The sequence below is a fragment of the Delphinapterus leucas genome, chromosome 3, assembly GCF_059928025.1.
Source record: "Delphinapterus leucas isolate spDelLeu-1000000601 "Yukka" chromosome 3, BTC_Dleu_Yukka2, whole genome shotgun sequence".
NCBI classification, from domain to species: Eukaryota; Metazoa; Chordata; class Mammalia; order Artiodactyla; family Monodontidae; genus Delphinapterus; species Delphinapterus leucas.
Genome location: NC_143131.1, coordinates 101855848 through 101874638, shown reverse-complemented (window position 1 = coordinate 101874638; position 18791 = coordinate 101855848). Strand labels below are relative to the sequence as shown.

Sequence of the window (18791 nt, the reverse complement as noted above, 5' to 3'; positions counted from 1 at the left end):
TGGGTAAAAACTGTCCCAAGTTGGGAATTGCTCCAGACAAGATCATTAAAACAGCTATGAATGTTTATGTTCCAGGAAGCAGAGAAAAACATGGACATGATACAAAGACAAGTGGAATATTACAGCAAAATCAATAAAACAATGTACTATACGGTTAAATGTAGAAGCAAAAAGTATATAAACAATAGTACAAAAGCTGGGGGGAAAAACTGAAGTGTACTGTAGTAAGGTACTTGGACCATATGTAAAGTGGTATAAATACTACCTGAGGTTACACTGTGATAAATTAAAGATGTATATACTACAGTAAACCTCATAAACCAATAATAGATAAAATGAAGTAATAAAAAATACCTTATTAATAAAAAATAAATAGAAAAGTAGAAAAAAGAGGTCCCCATGAGATAATACTGAAATACATTTAAAAACTCAATAAACAGGAGAAAATGGAGGACTCTTCCTTATTCTAAAAAGCCATCTAAAAAGTGTAGAAAAAAGATGAAATAAAAAAAAATCATCATTTACAGTTACTATAGCAATAGTTGTTTCAGGTAAGAATTATGAATTAATGTTAAAACTAGTGCATGGAAGTTTCAGGACAGAATTAAACATAGTCTCAAAGTATCTCCTCACAAGATAATTATTAATTATAAACAGAAAAACAGTAACTTCGCAGTGGAGAAACCTTATAGATACCACTTGAAACAAGTAAGCAAAGTTAATACTACCAGTAGTGGGCCAGCCATATCAACGTCGTCACCTAACTCCAGATATGATGCACTAGGACAAATACAACATTCCTTCTCTAACACTCCTGCCAAAAGTGCAGAGCTTGAATTTGATAATGGGAATATTAGACAAACCCAAATACAGGGACACTGCAAAATAGATCTGTACTTCTGAAAAATGCCAATGTCATGAAATCCTCTGACTGAGGTACTGTTCTCAACCAAAGAGAGATGACAAGTGAATGTAATGTGACAACTGTATGTAAGGCATGATGCTGCACTTTCTGTTGCTGTAAAAAGACCCTGGGAAATTGGCAAAATCTGAATATTTGATAATTGGAGTGTGGTAATACAAAAGAATAGAGAATGACTTTGTTTTTAAAGAGAGAATATAAAGGGGAGAGAGAACAAAGATGGAAATGATAAAAGGGTGAAAGGTAGAGAGTAGGTAGAGAGGGATGAAGTGAAGAAAAGAGACAAGAGAGAAAGGGAGAAAGATAAAAAAAGGAAGAAGAGGAAGGGGAAAAGGAAGGAAAAAAGGAGAGGAGAGAAGGGAGGATGACAGGCAAGGATAAAGTAAATACAGGAAAATGTTAATATTTGGGAAATTTGGGTGAAGGATATTGTGTAGTGAAGGACCTGGCCTTGCCCAAAGAGAGAAAGTGCCTTTGGCTTCAGCTTCATGGATGCACTCTATGTCATACCTGATAGGAGTGTCTTTGTTTAGGGCAGGAGCTGGCTGCACTAAAAAAGACCTACCATGTAATTTAGGATGGGGACTTCGGTATTCTTAATCCATCTGCAACAATCACGCTGGCAATCAACTGATCACGTCTTCATATCGAAGCCACAATAAAAATTCAGGACACTAAAGCTCAAGTGAGTTTCTCTGATTGCCAATACTCTGTGCATATTGATGCCACGATGGTAATGCAACCTGAGGACAACAGAAACTCTGCTTTTAGAACCCTCATAGACTTTGCCCTAAGCATCCTCTTCCTTTGGCTGGTTATAATCTGTACCCTTTCCCTGTAATAAACTGTAACTGGGAATATAATAGGTTTCAGTGAGTTCTGCAAGCAAAGTTTTGAACCTGAGTGTATTTGGCGAACCCTCCCCTGCAATCTCCGAACCTGCAGCTGGTGTCAGAAGTGAGAGTGGTCTTGTATGGGCTCTTTCTTCTAACTTTGTAGGCAAACCGTAATTCCTTGAAGTTGAGGTTAGATGTCTTGGGCTGACAGACAGTGCTCTCAACCTCACAGTTTGGCTAAATCTGGGTAGGGATAGAGACATTATTTTTTAACTTTTCCTGTAGTAATTCTTCATAATTAAAATTTCAATTGAAATTAATTTCAATTTGATATAATTGGAATTATGTAAAAATAAAAATTTAAAAAAGGAGAAAAAAACAAATTTTGCATTTAATACAGCAAAAATAATTTTCTTTCTCTATGATCTCTTGAATTCTATTGCTCTAGTTATCTAAATTCTTAAGCTCTTGAAAAAGATAAAAATGACTTTCCAGAGCTTCTGAATTCCTGTTAACCAGAAGGGTTTTTTCTGTCATTAACAGCACCAATGCATAGAAAACAGAATTTAGTTAGTGTTACTTAGTTAACCAAGAACCTTAATTTCTCAGAGCAGCAAAAAGTGAAACATTTGAAGGGATTTTTAACATCCTGTTTTCCTTTTAAATAACAGTACTATGAAGTATAAAACAGTCCCTTCTTCAGTGAGTTATCTCATAACCTCTGCTCAGCTATCAGTACAAATGCTCCTTCAATCACATCTCCTTCAGAATTTGTTCTTACAAATTCCAATCTATGATTCCTCAAAAACTGTTTCTATAAGAACACATGGGAGAGAGCAAGCAAGGGAACCTGTTGTTGGTTCTCACTGCCCCCTGCTGCTGCAGGGACCCCAATAAAGCCCCGCCTGAAAAAAAAATAAGAACACATGGTCAAGATATTACACATTCTTGATTTGACAGAAATTTTATATGCAGTAAAATACAAAATGCATTTTTGGTTGTGTTGCTACATTTAAACATGAATGTTGTCCAACTAAGTGAAGCATAATTCAGAAATCCAAAATTTTCCTGGGAACCTGTTTTAAAACAGTTAAAAACTAAAAAATTACAAATAATTAAAACTATAACAAAAGTTAATATTTACTTATATAACTTATTATCTGTATACCCATAATAGAAGTTACCATCTTAGTTTTGCTAAGAGCAATTTTCAGCAAAAATGATCTATTTTAGATAGCTACAATTTCCTCATATTTTTCCATTATTATTTTAAAAGTAAAGAAACAGAGCTAAACTAGTGAAATATACTTCATGATTAGCACAAATGAGAAAATCTGGGACAGCCAATATCTCAATATTCTTTTATAGAGGGAATAGTCTTGACATATTTAAAATTAATTTAAGTATGCACTTTATTTGTGGAAGCTTAAACATAACTTGAACACACTTAAAAAAAAAAAAGACGAAACCAAACTCATTTCTATAACCCATTCAAAGAGACTTATTCAAATACATATTTAAATAATGGGCTGGTTAAAAAAAAAAAGGTTAAAAAAAGAAAAACAAATTTTCGATAGAGAAGTTCACAAAAAAACAGTACTAATCAATCCTCAAAGGTAATTTTTTTCCCCTGAAACACAACAATTTTGGATTGCTGTTCTTTTCGCCTCCGGCTTGCTTCCCATGAAGGATGAAGAGGCAGCTGTGATTTCTGTTTTGTATTTTCAGGTCCTCTTCGTGCACTCTTATTAAACTGATTATTGATCTGAGGTTCAATTTGCTGAAAATCTGGAGGAGAAAGCAAAATTAATGAAAACTAAGTCTATACATAAATAGCATAGAAAACAAATACATTTTATCTTCTCAAATCAGTGTTTAAGGAAGAAATTTAGTTTTACTTAAATGGAATACCTCACAGTGTAAAATCTAAGTCCTACAGGGAAGTTTGAAGTTGAAATACACATATGAGCAGTCAGTTTTGGGACACATGCTTTCTAATTGTTGTAAATAGATGTCTGTTGCATGCCTCCTAGTATATGCTGTGCTGTCTTATTTACACTGACATTAAGAAACACAGTCCAGACAACATATAAGGCAAAAAAATTTAAAAAGGAAGGACATTTTGTATTTTTAAAGGAATATGATTCATTATCATATGACATCTGTGTGTGGAGCAATGCAGCCAGAAAATTCACATGTTTTAACTAAAATATTGAATCCAACAGTGTTGATGGGTGAGCTTTTTAAAGGGCTGTTAACTGATTCCACTCCCTTGTTATTGAACAGAAAGTTGTGATTGCAAGGTAAACTGCCGTATCTGCTTAAATTTAAGACTAAGTTCTTTTTTAACCATAAAGTTATCCACCAGATATGAGGGTGGCAACTTGTATTCTAGTCCTTACAACCTCTTTTATTATGAGAAACTTCAATTATATTATTTTGAACAAAGTACTGGGAGACTTGCTAGCCTGAAAAGACTGAATCAATGCATATTTATAGAATCAGAAAGAAAAAGAGAGGCAAAAAATTTAATACAGATTTATTAATCAGTCCTAGGGGTGTATAATTTCTCCACTGCAAGTTAGCCATCATTGTCAGAAGCCTTTTAAAGATCTTAAAAAAGCAAATGTCATAATGTTATACAAGCAAGTGTACAGTTGGGATAACATTTCCAAAACATCACTGCACACAGATTCAAAACGTCCCATATCTTGTACAAATCACATGTGTTCTAGAAATCTATAATAAAGAATGCCTCTAGTGATAAAGAGTGATGAATTTAAATGTTAAATGAAACTGTTTCATGTAAACTGAAATTTGAATAAGGCAATATTTATAAACTGATATATATTTTACATAATTATGTAAAGCATATTTGCATGAGCAAACAAATGGATAAATTAAGTATTATAAATTTATAAACTAAAAACAAAAACATGTTTTACTTGGGTTTCCTCATCGGGAAAATGTGGGAGTGTCTTAAATTTCTAGTTATTCTGTATTTGTGAATATAAGGCCATGTATTTGCCAAACCTAGTATTTTAATACAGCCATTAAAATAACATAAAAATTTGGCATGGGCTTTGCAGTTCAGTGGAGGGTAGTAAGGAAATGGATACCTGAGGCTGAGAAGTGAGCATCCTATATATATGTTAAGGAAAAGATAAAACTGTTGCCAGCGAAAACTTGGGAAGTAGGCTACATGCCTATGGAATTGCAGCACAAGGGTAAGTGGCTGCAAAGAATAAAAAGATTAGTGTACTGATGGCTCTTTGGCAAAGTATTACAAAAAAAAAGAGAAAAGTTCAGGAAAGAACCGGCCAGCTCACAAGCAGAATCAAAAGGGAAGAGAGGGTTCAGGTATTTGGGACCTTAAGGTTTAGAAAAGCCTTTGGACTCCTAACAGTAAGAGATAAGACTGAGAAAGATTTTAAGCAGTAAAGGTCCAAAGAGATTTAGCTCTGGAGCAGAGATAAGAGTAAAGGTATGGCCGTCTCAACCAAACCTGAGAATCTGAATGCAACAGACACTGAATGATTGAGACAGTGGCAGAGGGCGGGGGTGGGGAACGACCCACTAACATAAATAAGGCAAGTTTGAAAAATAGCTCTAGGAAAGAATTTTTGGTGTGGTGACTAGCTCATTGATGGACTGACTGGAAATAAAGAGGTCAGAAATCCAGTAAGTTTTGGAGGGAATTTTTATTGTGAAAGAAATCACAAACCTAGGCTGGAAAAAACCTGACTGTTAAGACTTTAAACCATCTTCACGATCATATATTTTTACTAATCACTTGGGGCAACTCCCAAGAAGATCATACTAACTGTCTACTTCAGCTGTGGCCACGGAACAAAGACCCTCCCAAGAACACAGTCAGAGACCACGGAGAACAGTGGATAAGAAAATTCCTCATAGATTCTTCACAATCTTTGCTCAGGTAGTAGACATGTTGCACACCTCCCATGTTTCCCTTAACTGATTGAGAGTTTTTATTGTGGTTACCTTGTTCCTGCTCTGCCACTAAACATCTGGTCTGAGTTGTGGGCAGGCAGTCTGTCTTTTTAGTGTACAGGTCACCAAATTTTGAGCAGTCACATCGTGAGATCTGATGGAAAGCACTGCATCATTACTCAGGGATTCTAGGCTTTCAATTGGACACAATGACTGGATGGGACTTTGGGTTGGCTTTCTCAGGAAGGAAGCACATAGTGTGCTCTGTGTGTTGAGAAATTACCAGAGAAAATTACCAGTGAAATTACCATCTGATGATCAAAAGGATGGTCAGCAGCAGACAGTTATGTGTTCAAGAAATTCCACTTTCTTTTTCCACCTAGCCGCATAGTTAGACTGCATTTCTTAGCTCCCTTTTGGCTAGGATGGGGTCATGTAACTAAATTCTGGCTAATGAAATGTGAGCAGAACTGATCCTTAACACTTTCAGGCCTGGCCCATGAAAACATCTTACAAAATTCTCCATGTACTCTATTCCCTTTTGTTGGTCAAATGGAGAATACCTGGGAACAGGAGTAGAAAGGAGGCAAAAGATGGAAGGATCCTGATCCTTGAATGACTATGTGAAACACAGCCCCTGTGCTGATTCATAGTAGACTGTAATGTGAGAAATAAATTTTTATTATTTTAAATCAGTGAGAGTTTGGGATTATGTAGAGAAGTCAGACCACCCAAGTATATTAAACTTGATTTGTTACAAATTAATCTGAAAATGTGGTTTCACTCTTAACCCTGGAAGTAACATACTTATTACTGAATGTTTAATGGCATGGTGTTGACTAAGATGGAACTTACATAGTAATTTACTTAAAGAATATGTTGATTAGTTCAAGATAAACTAAACAGACCCAATATTTCCTGATAACTTTTATCTAACATATTTCCTATTGGCAGGACATAGAGGGTAAAAAAAAATAATTAAAATTTAAAAATTATTCTGATAATTATAAGATGCTCTATTTCCATTTCTGTGGGTACATAACTGATTCAGGCTACTAAGCAACGAGAATTTTTCATCTTTCCTCTTTGGCAAAGCATTGCTCAACTGCATATGGAAGTCAGGCAGTCATTAATACATACCTGGGATTTTGCTTCTTGGAGCCTGTTCTCTGTAATTTCTAAAAGAAGAAAAGCACCATTAGGACATTTAAAAGATAAATCCTCTGACTTTAAGAAGATAACATAATAAAAATGTTGATAGAACTCATTAAAAAAACTATCATACTCCTTTACCCCCCCAGAAATGAATTAAAAAATTATGAAAACCCCACGTTTTAGCTACATCAAAGGTTTGTTAGACCCCAATATTACTATAGAAAAATGTAGGAATTTTCCTCTCACCACCTGTATAGGGATTTCTGGCCATAAAATATCCTGTCTTGGTTACCTTGTACCTTTGAGAACTATCTAGACAAAGAATTTCAAAAATCTTACAGGGGGAATGAGTCACATATAACAATCACGTATAACTAAGATTAACATTTTTTTGGGAGAGGGAAGGGATAGTGGTGCTTAATTTTCAAGTGAGGGAAAAACTGTAGCTTTTTTAGGCACAGTTGGGAGATATATGATAAAATGTAATAATTATCAAGACTCCAAAGATGGTTTGTGTATCTTTTCCATACTCTGACTTTTCTGGAAAATTTCAACATCACATTTTTCTATTCTACTAAAAATTATGCCTGACCTATAAATTATAGAAAAAGTTTACTGAAGAAAATAGCTAATCATGATTTTTATTCTATAATGTGAAGATATCTCCTATCAGATTAGAATTACAAATGAAATTAAACTTATTGATTTATAACAAAACAGCTGTGAAAAGTAGTGATTAACAGAAGGGATAAGGATGACAGCATCACCAAATATAAAGCAGTCTGGAGAAACTCAGTGTTAGGGCAAGCAGCCTTATCTACTGAAACAGAAAAACATAAAACAATTGAGTTTTACAATAATGCCCTGGGTCAACAAGAGAAAAAAAACAACAACAACAACAAAAAAAAACACATTCTTTTCAGAAAGTTCTGTTTAAAAAGTGAGATATGTGAGAAATTTTCAAAAGTTTTCACCAAAAGCTAACTCAAAGTTTCAAAACTTTGATAATCAAAGGAATAAACTTAAATTAGCTAGACAATTAAATTAGACAAATTTATCTATATTGTCTCATTTTCTGATGAGGTTGGAAAAATGTAGCATTATCATACGTGTATTTGTATATATTATCCAATACAAAGTTGGAGAGGGCCAAGTCTAAACACAGGATGTATTGTACAAACTAGAATTATGTATGAGAGATAGTATCTCAATGTTAGGATGTGTGGTTATTTCATCTTTCGAAAAATTAAGAACTAATAATTCTTTCAGGATAAAAAAATACCCTTACCTTCCAGAGCTTTTAGAGCCAGATAAAGAATGGAAAAACACTGATTCAAACTTCCTTGCTTCTGAACGTGGCTTGTTTTTATCACTTCTCATATCCTGATGGGTTTCAAGTATATCTTCTTCAGGCAACAATTTTTTGGGGGGGTTTTGTTCCTTAACTGAAAAATGACAACTACTTTCCTTCTTCCGTGTCCGTTTGACTTTCCCAATGAAGAAGTCATCACCACTATCACTATCCTCAGACATGGAAGACTGTTTGTAAAACCTTTCTTCTGTGCTATCATCAAAATATTCCTTCTCTTCTTCATGTAATTCTTCTCCATCACTGTTAACACCAAGGGAGCTACTGGACTCTTTCTCTTTTTTGGTTTGACTAAATGTTTTCATTTTGGGGTCAGTAGGTGTTTTCTGGGGTTCAGAGGGTACTGCAGAATCTTTTTCAGAAGGCTTTGATAGAGAATTTGGAATGTCCATTGTTTTGGGTCCATGCTCCATCTTGGCTATTTTTTCTTTTGAATTATTTATTGGTTTCTTTGCCAATATTTTGGCTTCTTTCTCTTCTTGCTCACTGATAATAGTTCCTTCATGCTGTAACTTACTGGCATCGTCATTTGAACACAAAGTGTCCTTGGAATGATTTTCTTCTGAAGCATTCTTTGATGACTTAACTTCAACAACATTTTGTCTTGCATCTTTAAAGGCTTTGACAGCAGCTGCAAGAGAAACAGGATATGACTTGTTTCAGCATTGAAACAAATAATACAAAACATTACTGTTTTAGTACAGTATTTCTTAAATTATTTGGAAATACTTAAGAGAATGATTGGAATTTACATTACATATATATAATGGGTATGAATTTACAAAGAAATCTATTAACTTTTACAAAACCAAACATATACAAAATGCTCAGAGGTATCCATTTTAAATCTCTAAAATTAAAAGAAAATTTATTCCTTCATGTATGGATGTTAAGAAGAACAGTAAAAACTTCACTAAATACAAATAAACAGACTAAAATGACAACTTTAATTTCTGTAATAATAATGTATTAATACAATTGTAAATACCGTAAATTGTGCTTTCAGACATTAAAAATAAGTATCTTCTAATCTGTGACAGAAACATTTAATTCTTTTAATACACTTTTTTTGTGGTACGTGGGCCTCTCACTGTTGTGGCCTCTCCCGTTGTGGAGCACAGGCTCCAGACGCGCAGGTTCAACGGCCATGGCCCACGGGCCCGGCCTCTCCGCGGCATGTGGGATCCTCCCGGACCGGGGCACGAACCTGTGTCCCCTGCATCAGCAGGCGGACTCTCAACCACTGCGCCACCAGGGAAGCCCCTTTCAATACATTTTAAAATGTACATACATAAATAGAAATTATGTGACTAAGTGGCAACATCATAAGTAATAATATGAATTATACCAATATTTAGAAAATCAATTGTATTCAGTATTATCATGAATATATATTTTAGAAATTTAGGAAATAGGAATTTAGAAAAAATACAAAATTTTTTCAGACATCAGGTAACTTCCATATTTTCAGGTAGCTTCCCACATTTGGAAATATTTGAAAGAGACATTTATAATATAAAAGATCCTCAAAAGGAGAAAAGCACCCTAAAAGTAAATAAATGAATGGCTGTTTATTCAAATCATGTACCATAAACGGCTTAAAAGTCATTTAATTCATACCTTTTAACACATCTATTTTTTTCTTCAGAAGAGGGTGCACTGCTAGTCTGGCAACTGCTCTTTCAGTTGCAGTAGAATCAGGCTGCAAATTGAAATAACAAGCACATGCGAATAAAAACTATGTAACACTACTAAGAAGTGAATAAAATGCAATCCATTGTAATTTTTAAAAGTTAAGAGTTAGGGAACAGGAATCTGTTAATATTCTAATTAGACAACTCACCTGTAATCCATGCTAAAGATAACACAGTGACAAAAATACTACTGTTCTTAACAGTTAGGATTATCATGTAAGCAATGAATAAATATTCTTTGGGTACTTAATATCTTCCCAGAATTGTGGTAGGCATCGTGTGTGATATTAAAAAAAAAAAGTAATATAGCTCCTGTATTCAAAGAGTTTAAAAGATCTAGTTAAGAAGACTAAAATAATATGAAAGAATCAAGTAACATATTAGTACTAAGCTGGGTGATATAATCCATGACTACTATAATGCTTGAAGTTCCATTTACTAGAGACCAAAAAATTTTCAAATGCTATATATTTTTATTTTGAATGACTAGTACATTACTGTATTCTCACAACCTTCCACCAGTGCCTGGCTTATAGCCAACACTTTATAGATGTTTGATGATGACTGAATGGGACTATATACATATATATATACACATACATACATTAGTATTTATACATTTAGAAAATTCATAATTCAGACTAACTGCTTTAAATATCACCTGTAGGCTGAAAACTTCCAAATTTCTACCTCAAGCTCTAACTTGAGTTCCAGACTCACATATCCAACCACCTACTTGACATGTTAAAAGAGAATGCTGTGACTTTCTTCTTAAACCTACTTCTGCTATAGTCTTTCCCATCTTATTGTAGGTAATTTTAATTTTTCTGGTTGCTCAGGCCTAGAACTCAAATGATTCTTCCATTACATTTCTCCTTTCTTCACAGCTCACAATAAATCCTTCAGCAAATCCTGTGGTTTCATCTGCAAAATCTATCCAGAACCAGTCACTTACACCATTTCTACTTACTACCTTTGACCAAATCACCAATACCTCTCACCTGGACCAATGTAATAAGCTCACACCTGGTCATTCTCCATTGCCTCCTGTTCTCTCACAGTCAATTTCCATATAGCAGTCACAGCAAGCTTTTAAACAAAACCAGATCATGCTATTTCCCTATCTGTTCTTTTTAAAGCTTTACTGCCTTCTGATGCTTAGGCTCTTCCTTTGCAAGCTCTCCTCTACTTGGCATACTCTACTCCCAAATACACACGGGCTGATCATCTCATTGTATTCAGGTCTCTGCTCAAATGCTATCTGAACTAGAACACTTTCTATCACTATTTACTTCACATCACTCAACACAGCACGCCAGTGCAGATATTTTCGTATCTGTGAGGCAGGGACTTATGTCTTCCACATTCCTGTAGACCTAGTGCCTAGGACAATAACTGATAATAGTTGGCATTCAATAAATATTCCATGAAGCAAGTAAAAATTTCACTAGTGTGTGAAAGTAGAGCTATCAGCTTTAAACATCTTTACTTTAAATTTACCCTTCATTGTTAACAGCCCAATAAGGCCTTTTCCTTCCCAGTAATAAACACTTATGAGTACCTAAGTAAAAGCAAGATGATAACAGTTTGAAATCTATTGTTTGGAGAACTTATCTAGGTAGAGTCCCTCAGAGAACAACTCCTTTAAATTAGACCTGGTGCAAATCCTGTGCCAGGATGACTTGTTGCCTAAATTACCTTCTGTCCTGGGTCACATGGTATCCTCCCCGAATTTTATATCCAACTAGAAACTGAGAATGTGATCATACTTGGAAACAAGGTCACTGCAGATATAATTAATTAATTATTTATTTGCTAGCTGTATTTAATTCATATCTGTTCTTGATGGTCTGTTACTGATTTGCAAATCTGAGTAGCTCATGATTTGGGGAGTAGAAAAAATATTCTAATGGGGAAAAAACAGCGCAAATGGAAAAACTGTTAATGACATACACATTAGTAATATGCTTTATAAATACTCAGGGTTTAAATTTTCATTCTTTAAGACGAATAAAAGATGTTATACATGTACATGCATACCTTGTTTTATTGTGCTTTGTTTTATTGCACTTCACAGATATTATGTTTTTTTTACAAAATGAACGTTTGTAGCAACCCTGTGTCTATCAAGTCTGTTGGCACCATTCTTCCAACAGCATTTGCTCGCTTTGTGTCTCTGTATCACATTTTGGTAATTCCTGCAATATTTCAACTTTTTCATTATTATTATATTTGTTATGGCAATCTGTGACCACTGATCTTTGATGTTACTACTGTAATTGTTTGGGATGCCAAAAACCACGCTCATATAAGAAAACAAACAACTGATGTTCTGACTGCTCCACTGAACACTGAGATGTTCCCCTGTCTCTCTCTCTCTTTGGGCCTCCCTATTCCCTGAGACGAAACAATATTGAAATTAGGCCAATTAATAACCCTACAATGGCCTGTAAGTATTCAAGTGAATGGAAGAGTCACATGTCTCTAACTTTAAATCAAAAGCTAGAAAGGACTAAGCTTAGTGGGGAAGGTATGCTGAAAGCCAAGACAGGCTGAATGCTAGGCCTTTTGCCCCAGACAGTTAGCCAAGATGTAAATGCAAAGGAAAAGTTCTTGAAGGAAACTAAAAGGGCTACTCCAGTGAACACACAAATGATTAGAAAGCAAAACAGCCTCACTGCTGATAACACAGAAAGCTTTAGTGGTCTAGATAGAAGATTAAACCAAGCCACAACATTCCCTTAAACCAAAACCTAATCCAGAGCAAGACCCTAACTCTCTTCAGCTCTTTGAAGGCTGAGAGAGGTGAGGAAGCTGCAGAAGGAAAGCTAGCAGAGTTTGGTTCATGAGGTTTAAGGACAGACGCTGTCTCCACAACATCAAAGTGCAACGTAAAGAAGCAAGTGCTGACGTAGAAGCTGTAGCATATTATCCAGAAGATCTGGCTAAGATAAACAATGCAGGTGGCTACACTAAACAACAGATTTTCAACGTAGAAACAGCCTTTTTGGGAAGAAGATGCCTTTTATAGCTAGAAAGGAGAAGTTAATGCCTGGCTTCAAAGGACAGGCTGACAACTCTTGTTAGAAGCCAACGCAGCTGGTGACTGAAGCTAAAACCAGTGTTCATTTACCACTCCGAAAATCCTAGGGCCCTTGAGAATTATGCTCAATCTACTCTGCCCAGGCTCTCTAAATGGAACAGTAAAGTCTGGAGACAGCCCATCTGTTTATTACAGGGCTTAATGAATTGAATATTTTAAGCTCATTGTTGAGACTTACTGCTCAGAGAAAAAGATTCCTTTCAAAATATTACTGCTCATTGACAATGCACCTGGTCATCAGGGCTCTGATGGAGGGGTACGACGAGATTCATGTTGTTCTCATGCCTCCTAACACAACACACATTCTGCAGCCCCATGGATCGAAGAGTCGTTTCAACTTTCAAGTCTTCTTTAAGAAATACACTTCATAAGGCTATAGTTGCCATAGCTAGCGATTCCTCCTATGGAACCAGGCAAAGTAAGTTGAAAACCTTCTGGAAAGGATTCACCATTCTACATGCCATTAAAAACATTCATGATTCATGGGAAAAGGTCAAAATAGCAGTAGTAACAGGAGTTTGGAAGAGGTTGATTCTAACCCTCATGAATGACTTTGAGAGGTTCAAGACTTCAGTGAAGGAAGTAACTGCAGATGTGGTGAAACCAGCAAGAGAACTAGAATTGGAAGTGAAGATGTGACTGAATTGTTGCAATCGCATGATAAAAGTTGAATATATGGGGATTGCTTCTTATGGATGGGCAAAGAAAGTGGTTCCTGAGATGGAATCTACTCCTGGTGCAGATGCTGTGAAGACTGCTGAAATGACCACAAAGGACTTAGAATATGATATAAACTTAGTTGATAAAACAGCAGCAGTGTTTGAGAGGACTGACACCAATTTTGAAAGAAGTTCTATTGTGGGTAAAATGCTATCAAACAGCACTGCCTGCTACAGAGAAATTGTTTCTGAAAGGAAGAGGCAATCAATGCAGCACATTTCACTGTTGTCTTATTTTAAGAAATCACCACAGCCACCCAAACTTCAGCAACCACCACCATCCTGATCAGTCAGCAGCCATCAACTTCAAGGCAAAACCCTCCACCAGCAAAAAGAATACAACTTGCTGAAGACTCATGATGGTTAGCACTTTTTGGCAATGAAGTATTTTTAAATTAAGGTACTTATATTTTTTTATACATAATGCTATTGCACACTTAATAGTCTACAGTACAGTGTAAACATAACTTTTATACGCACTGAGAAACCAAAAATTTGTCACTTGCTTTATTGCAGTTATTTGATTTACTGAGGTGGTCTGAAATTGAGCCCCCGTTATCTCTGAGCTATGCCTGTAGTTCTTAAAATGTTTGATTTGGAAAAAGTCTTAGTTAAAAATACCAAATTTTATAAATTACAGCAATCATTTAAATAAATGTTTAAGTTTCTCTAATAAAAATTTGTCAAATTTAACACTTTAAACCTTTCTTTAATTTTATTCTTAAGAAAGCAATTAGAAATCATTCATTTAATTTTTTAAGTTCAAATTTTAACAAGAGGTTAGAGGTAAAGGGAATATAGACCAAAGATTTTATCTAACAATTAGACTAACAGTATTGACTTGATTTCAAGACCACAAGCTAGAATTCAAAGTCAGTTTTCTGAATTCAGTCTAGTATTCTCAACAAGTTTTCTTCTAAACTATTCAAGATAACTTTCCCTCATTTTGTGACCCAACTCCAAGCCTCCCTCAAATCTTTTTGTAAAGAAATTAAATATAAACATAAGAAAAGAGGCTTGTTAATCAAGAGGGCTCAGGTTTTTACCTTTGGCAGTGTTTTGGGTCTCTGCTGCAATGCGAGATGTCTACATTTTGCTTAAGCCACTGAACTTAAGTGTAGGAACTCACAAGAGTCAGTACAACAGTCCCTATCATGAGGGACTTCAAATTCTTTATCCTTGGGCTTCCCTGGTGGTGCAGTGGTTGAGAGTCCGCCTGCTGATACAGGGGACACGGGTTCGTGCCCCGGTCCAGGAAGATTCCCACATGCCACGGAGCGGCTGGGCCCCGTGAGCCATGGCCACTAAGCCTGCGCGTCCGGAGCCTGTGCTCCGCAACGGGAGAGGCCACAGCAGTGAGAGGCCCGCGTAAAAAAAATTCTTTATCCTTCCTTACTTCTTTCCTGTCCATCTTCCTTCCTCACTTAGTTTCTCCCTCTTTATATTTACAGATATTTATATTTACATAAATATGCATTATGTGAAGGCACAGTCTTACACATAAGGACACAAACACCATCTTTTGAGGTTCATGATCTTGCACTAATTTAAAAGGTTACAACAAATGCACAAATAACTAACCCAAGGTAGAATGTCATAAACTTCATAGGAGAGACTGAAAATGTGGAGGTTTATAAAAGAATTCAAATACAGCCATACTTCTTAAATTTAAGTAAAATTATTTTGAAGCTTAAAAGGCTAAGTAATCGCTATTAACAAATAGTTTTTACACATGCATGAAACAATCTTCACAACATTGGGGGATATGAAGGAAACCACAGCTTTCATTACTTGAAGTTGACACAGTGTTTGCCTTGGAAAATTCTCAGGAAACTGTGGTTTTCATACACCTCCAGTTTCTTCCATTTCAAATAAATTAAATTAAAAAAGGAAAACACCTCACTTTTTAATGGACACATTTTATTTTGGCATATGGGTATTTACTGTGAACACAAAGCATTTGGTGTTCAATTTTGAAAAGAATTTTGAGAATGTACATGTACATATAAACAAGAGTCTAAAAATGAAAAAGCTCTCTTACACACCATGTTCATTCTTTTGAAATGTTGCCTTAAAACAAACTGACGCTAAATGAACTAGTACAGGTAGAATGCTAGTAGAATACTTTTATCATTAACTGGACTTAAATTCAATTCCAGGTTTTACCTAATGATATAAACCAACACATTCATATTTGTATTTATTAAAAACATTTAGAGATATAATAAGAAACAGTCTATTCAGCTGGATCAGAAGAACTGTGGCAAACAAAGCAAAATATGGCTTAGAGTCCACATTTATAAGAGAATGGGAGACTTTTCTGTATTCAATGAACTCTTAAAATCCCTACAACACCATGATTTCCAAAATGCAGTCTTACACATATGGGACTTATTCCATCCTTTTGTCCTAAACTTTCATTTTGTAGGCAGAGACCTGGGTTTAGAACTTGGATCTGACATTTCCTACTGACTACCTATGACCATCGGTATATTTTATCTTTCTGGGCCCGTTGTCTCATCTGTTAAATGAGATTATCATCATCTTCCCTGAGAAAGCTAACGTGTATAAAGCATCTAACAAGTCAGGCAACTGGTAGATGTTAACAAATATTAATTTGCTTCCTCTCATCCTGTAGCTGTTTAATATAACTGTGTTCTATTTCCTTCCTTTTTTCCATAGTGCTTAGCTGATTGCTCTGCATATAACAGATGTTTTGAATTGAGAAGCCCTTGAAATTCTGGCAATAATTGTCTGGAAATGTCACAGTTCTAGTCCCCAAACTCTCTAGCTTTAAAACTCTCATACAAATATTAACTGGCTACTTAATCTTTCTAACTCCTTTCTATATTTGGAAAATGAAGACACTACTAGTATTACTACACACACATGTACACACATGCAAGTGCACACATGAATGTTTTCCATAGGAGATCATTGTTGTAAGATCAATTGAGGTAATAATGTATATGGAAGAACTGTGCAAGCTCTAAGAAGTTACACAAATTAGTTTGTTCTGCTCTATTCTGATGGTCAGACAGCTTCAAATGTACAGAGCTCTATATAATAGCCTTATTTCCTCTTTGGTCATCTTTCACTAACCACCCTTCCTATGGCAAACTAATCAGTCTTCTCTCCATGACACTGCTACTTGCCTCATTTTCATTCCAGAGGTTTAATTTATTAACATATTTTGATACAGAACATGAATCCAATCAAAGAATACCACAAATGACATAAAACAGTAGCAAAATAGTTGAAATCAAATAGCTTGGGAGGAATCTGAAATCATTTTAAGCAAGGCAATTTCCCTTGGCTCTAAATCCTCAAGGGCTCCATCGAGAACTTGAAACAGAACTGTTTTCCTTTTCTCCTTCTCCACCTCCCTTTCCTTCCTTCTGTTTGGAGGAAGATACCAAAAGGGCAGAAATGCAATCAGGTTTTGCTTGACAATATTTCAGTTAGATCCTAAACTTTCTATGTGAATATTATAAATCTCATGACTACAAATATAGTAATATGCAAATGAATTTACTATTACAAAATAAAAATGGATAAGCGATTATAGACACATTTCCCCATTTTTAGGATGACATTTTACACAATGGAAGGTTTAACAAAGGGTTGTAAATGAAAGAAGATACCCTAAAAAAACCTGATGCTACAAATATTACACATACATCAACTAATAGTAACCTTCCAAAGTGAAAAAAATCTGACTGAAAAGTTAAAAAAAAAAAAAGACAAAGGATATTTTATTTTGGATATTTCAAGTTAAAATTAAATAATATTGTCAAGTTTTAGTGTTGAAATTTAAATGGAAACATAGTATTAGCCAACTAAAAATAAATTGCTTTTTATTCTCATCACAAATTAAATATTATTGAAATACTTTTAGAATGCAGCAACCAGAAAATTCAAAAAATTTTTTCTGGTAAAAGCCTTAAATTATTATTTTTTTAAATTCTCAAGAGAAAACAAGTATGTTCTACCATATTTTTATACAACTACCAGTATTCTATTTAACATCATTATTTTGTCAGAAATATATATAGACCAAGACACAAGTTAAAAACTATAACAGAACTAAAATTTTTTCCTCTCTATGAATGAATGCTATAAAATAAGAATATTTACTGTAAAATCATGTTAGTATAAAATAAGGAAGCTGTTTGTAAAATTATGCTCACGACTTTGGTGTTGCCTTCCTGACAAGGACTGTGACAACAAATCTTCCCTCCCCTCAAACATACAAAAACTTTCATGTTCTGGCCTTCTTACAATAAAATGCTTTAAAATTTAACATGGCTAAAATCGGTGAATTGCAGAGAGGTGAGTGCTAGTGTACATAAATGTAGAATCAGAGTATTTTTTTCCTTAAGGCTGGAATAGGAAAATTGACACTTACAGTTGGAGATTCCAACACACGTCTCTTAGTCAACAATAAAACAAGTAAGTAAAAAGTCAGTAAAGATGTAAATCACCTGAACAACACCATCAATCAGTTGGACCTAAATAACATTTATAGGACACTGATCCCAAAATAATAATATTGTTTTCAGGTGCACATGAAATATTCACCAAGATAAGCCATACTCTAGACAAATAACACAAATAATAAAGTTAAAAGAATAAAAATCATAAAGAGTATGCATATGGATCATAAAGAAAACTAATGAAAAGATACCTGGAAACACCCAATTGTTCAGAAATTAAATAACGTACTTCTAATTTAAACCATAGGTTAAAGGTGAAATTTCAAGGGAAATTTAAAACATTTTAAACTCAAAGAAAATAAAATATAACATATCATATTTATAAGATGTAGCTAAAGCAGTGCTTAGAGGGATATTTATAGCATTAAATGCTTATATTAGGAAAAAAGAAAGGTCTAAATCAGTAATTTAAGCTTCCACGTTAAACTAGAGAAAGAGCAAAGTAAGCACAAATTCAAGAGGAAGAAATAATACAGATTAGAGCAAATGTGAATAAAAGTGAAAAAAGAAATGTAATAGAGTTATAAAAATTAATTAATCCAAAAA

General features: G+C 34.7%; 1 protein-coding gene across 2 annotated transcripts in view; it reads right to left on the bottom strand.

Annotated features, from left to right (window-relative positions):
- Positions 1-3235: 3235 nt before the first annotated feature.
- The window catches only part of SRFBP1 (serum response factor binding protein 1), a 52587-nt gene continuing 37031 nt past the window's right edge, over positions 3236-18791 (bottom strand). For both annotated transcript variants that reach the window (XM_022564912.2, XM_089909224.1), the window contains exons 5-8: positions 9854-9935; positions 8153-8864; positions 6850-6887; positions 3236-3546 (exon numbers count right to left, since the gene is read on the bottom strand). In XM_022564912.2, coding sequence (XP_022420620.1) covers positions 3362-3546; positions 6850-6887; positions 8153-8864; positions 9854-9935 — 1017 coding nt within the window. In that variant the 3' untranslated portion in view covers positions 3236-3361. The remainder of the gene's footprint in view (positions 3547-6849; positions 6888-8152; positions 8865-9853; positions 9936-18791) is intronic.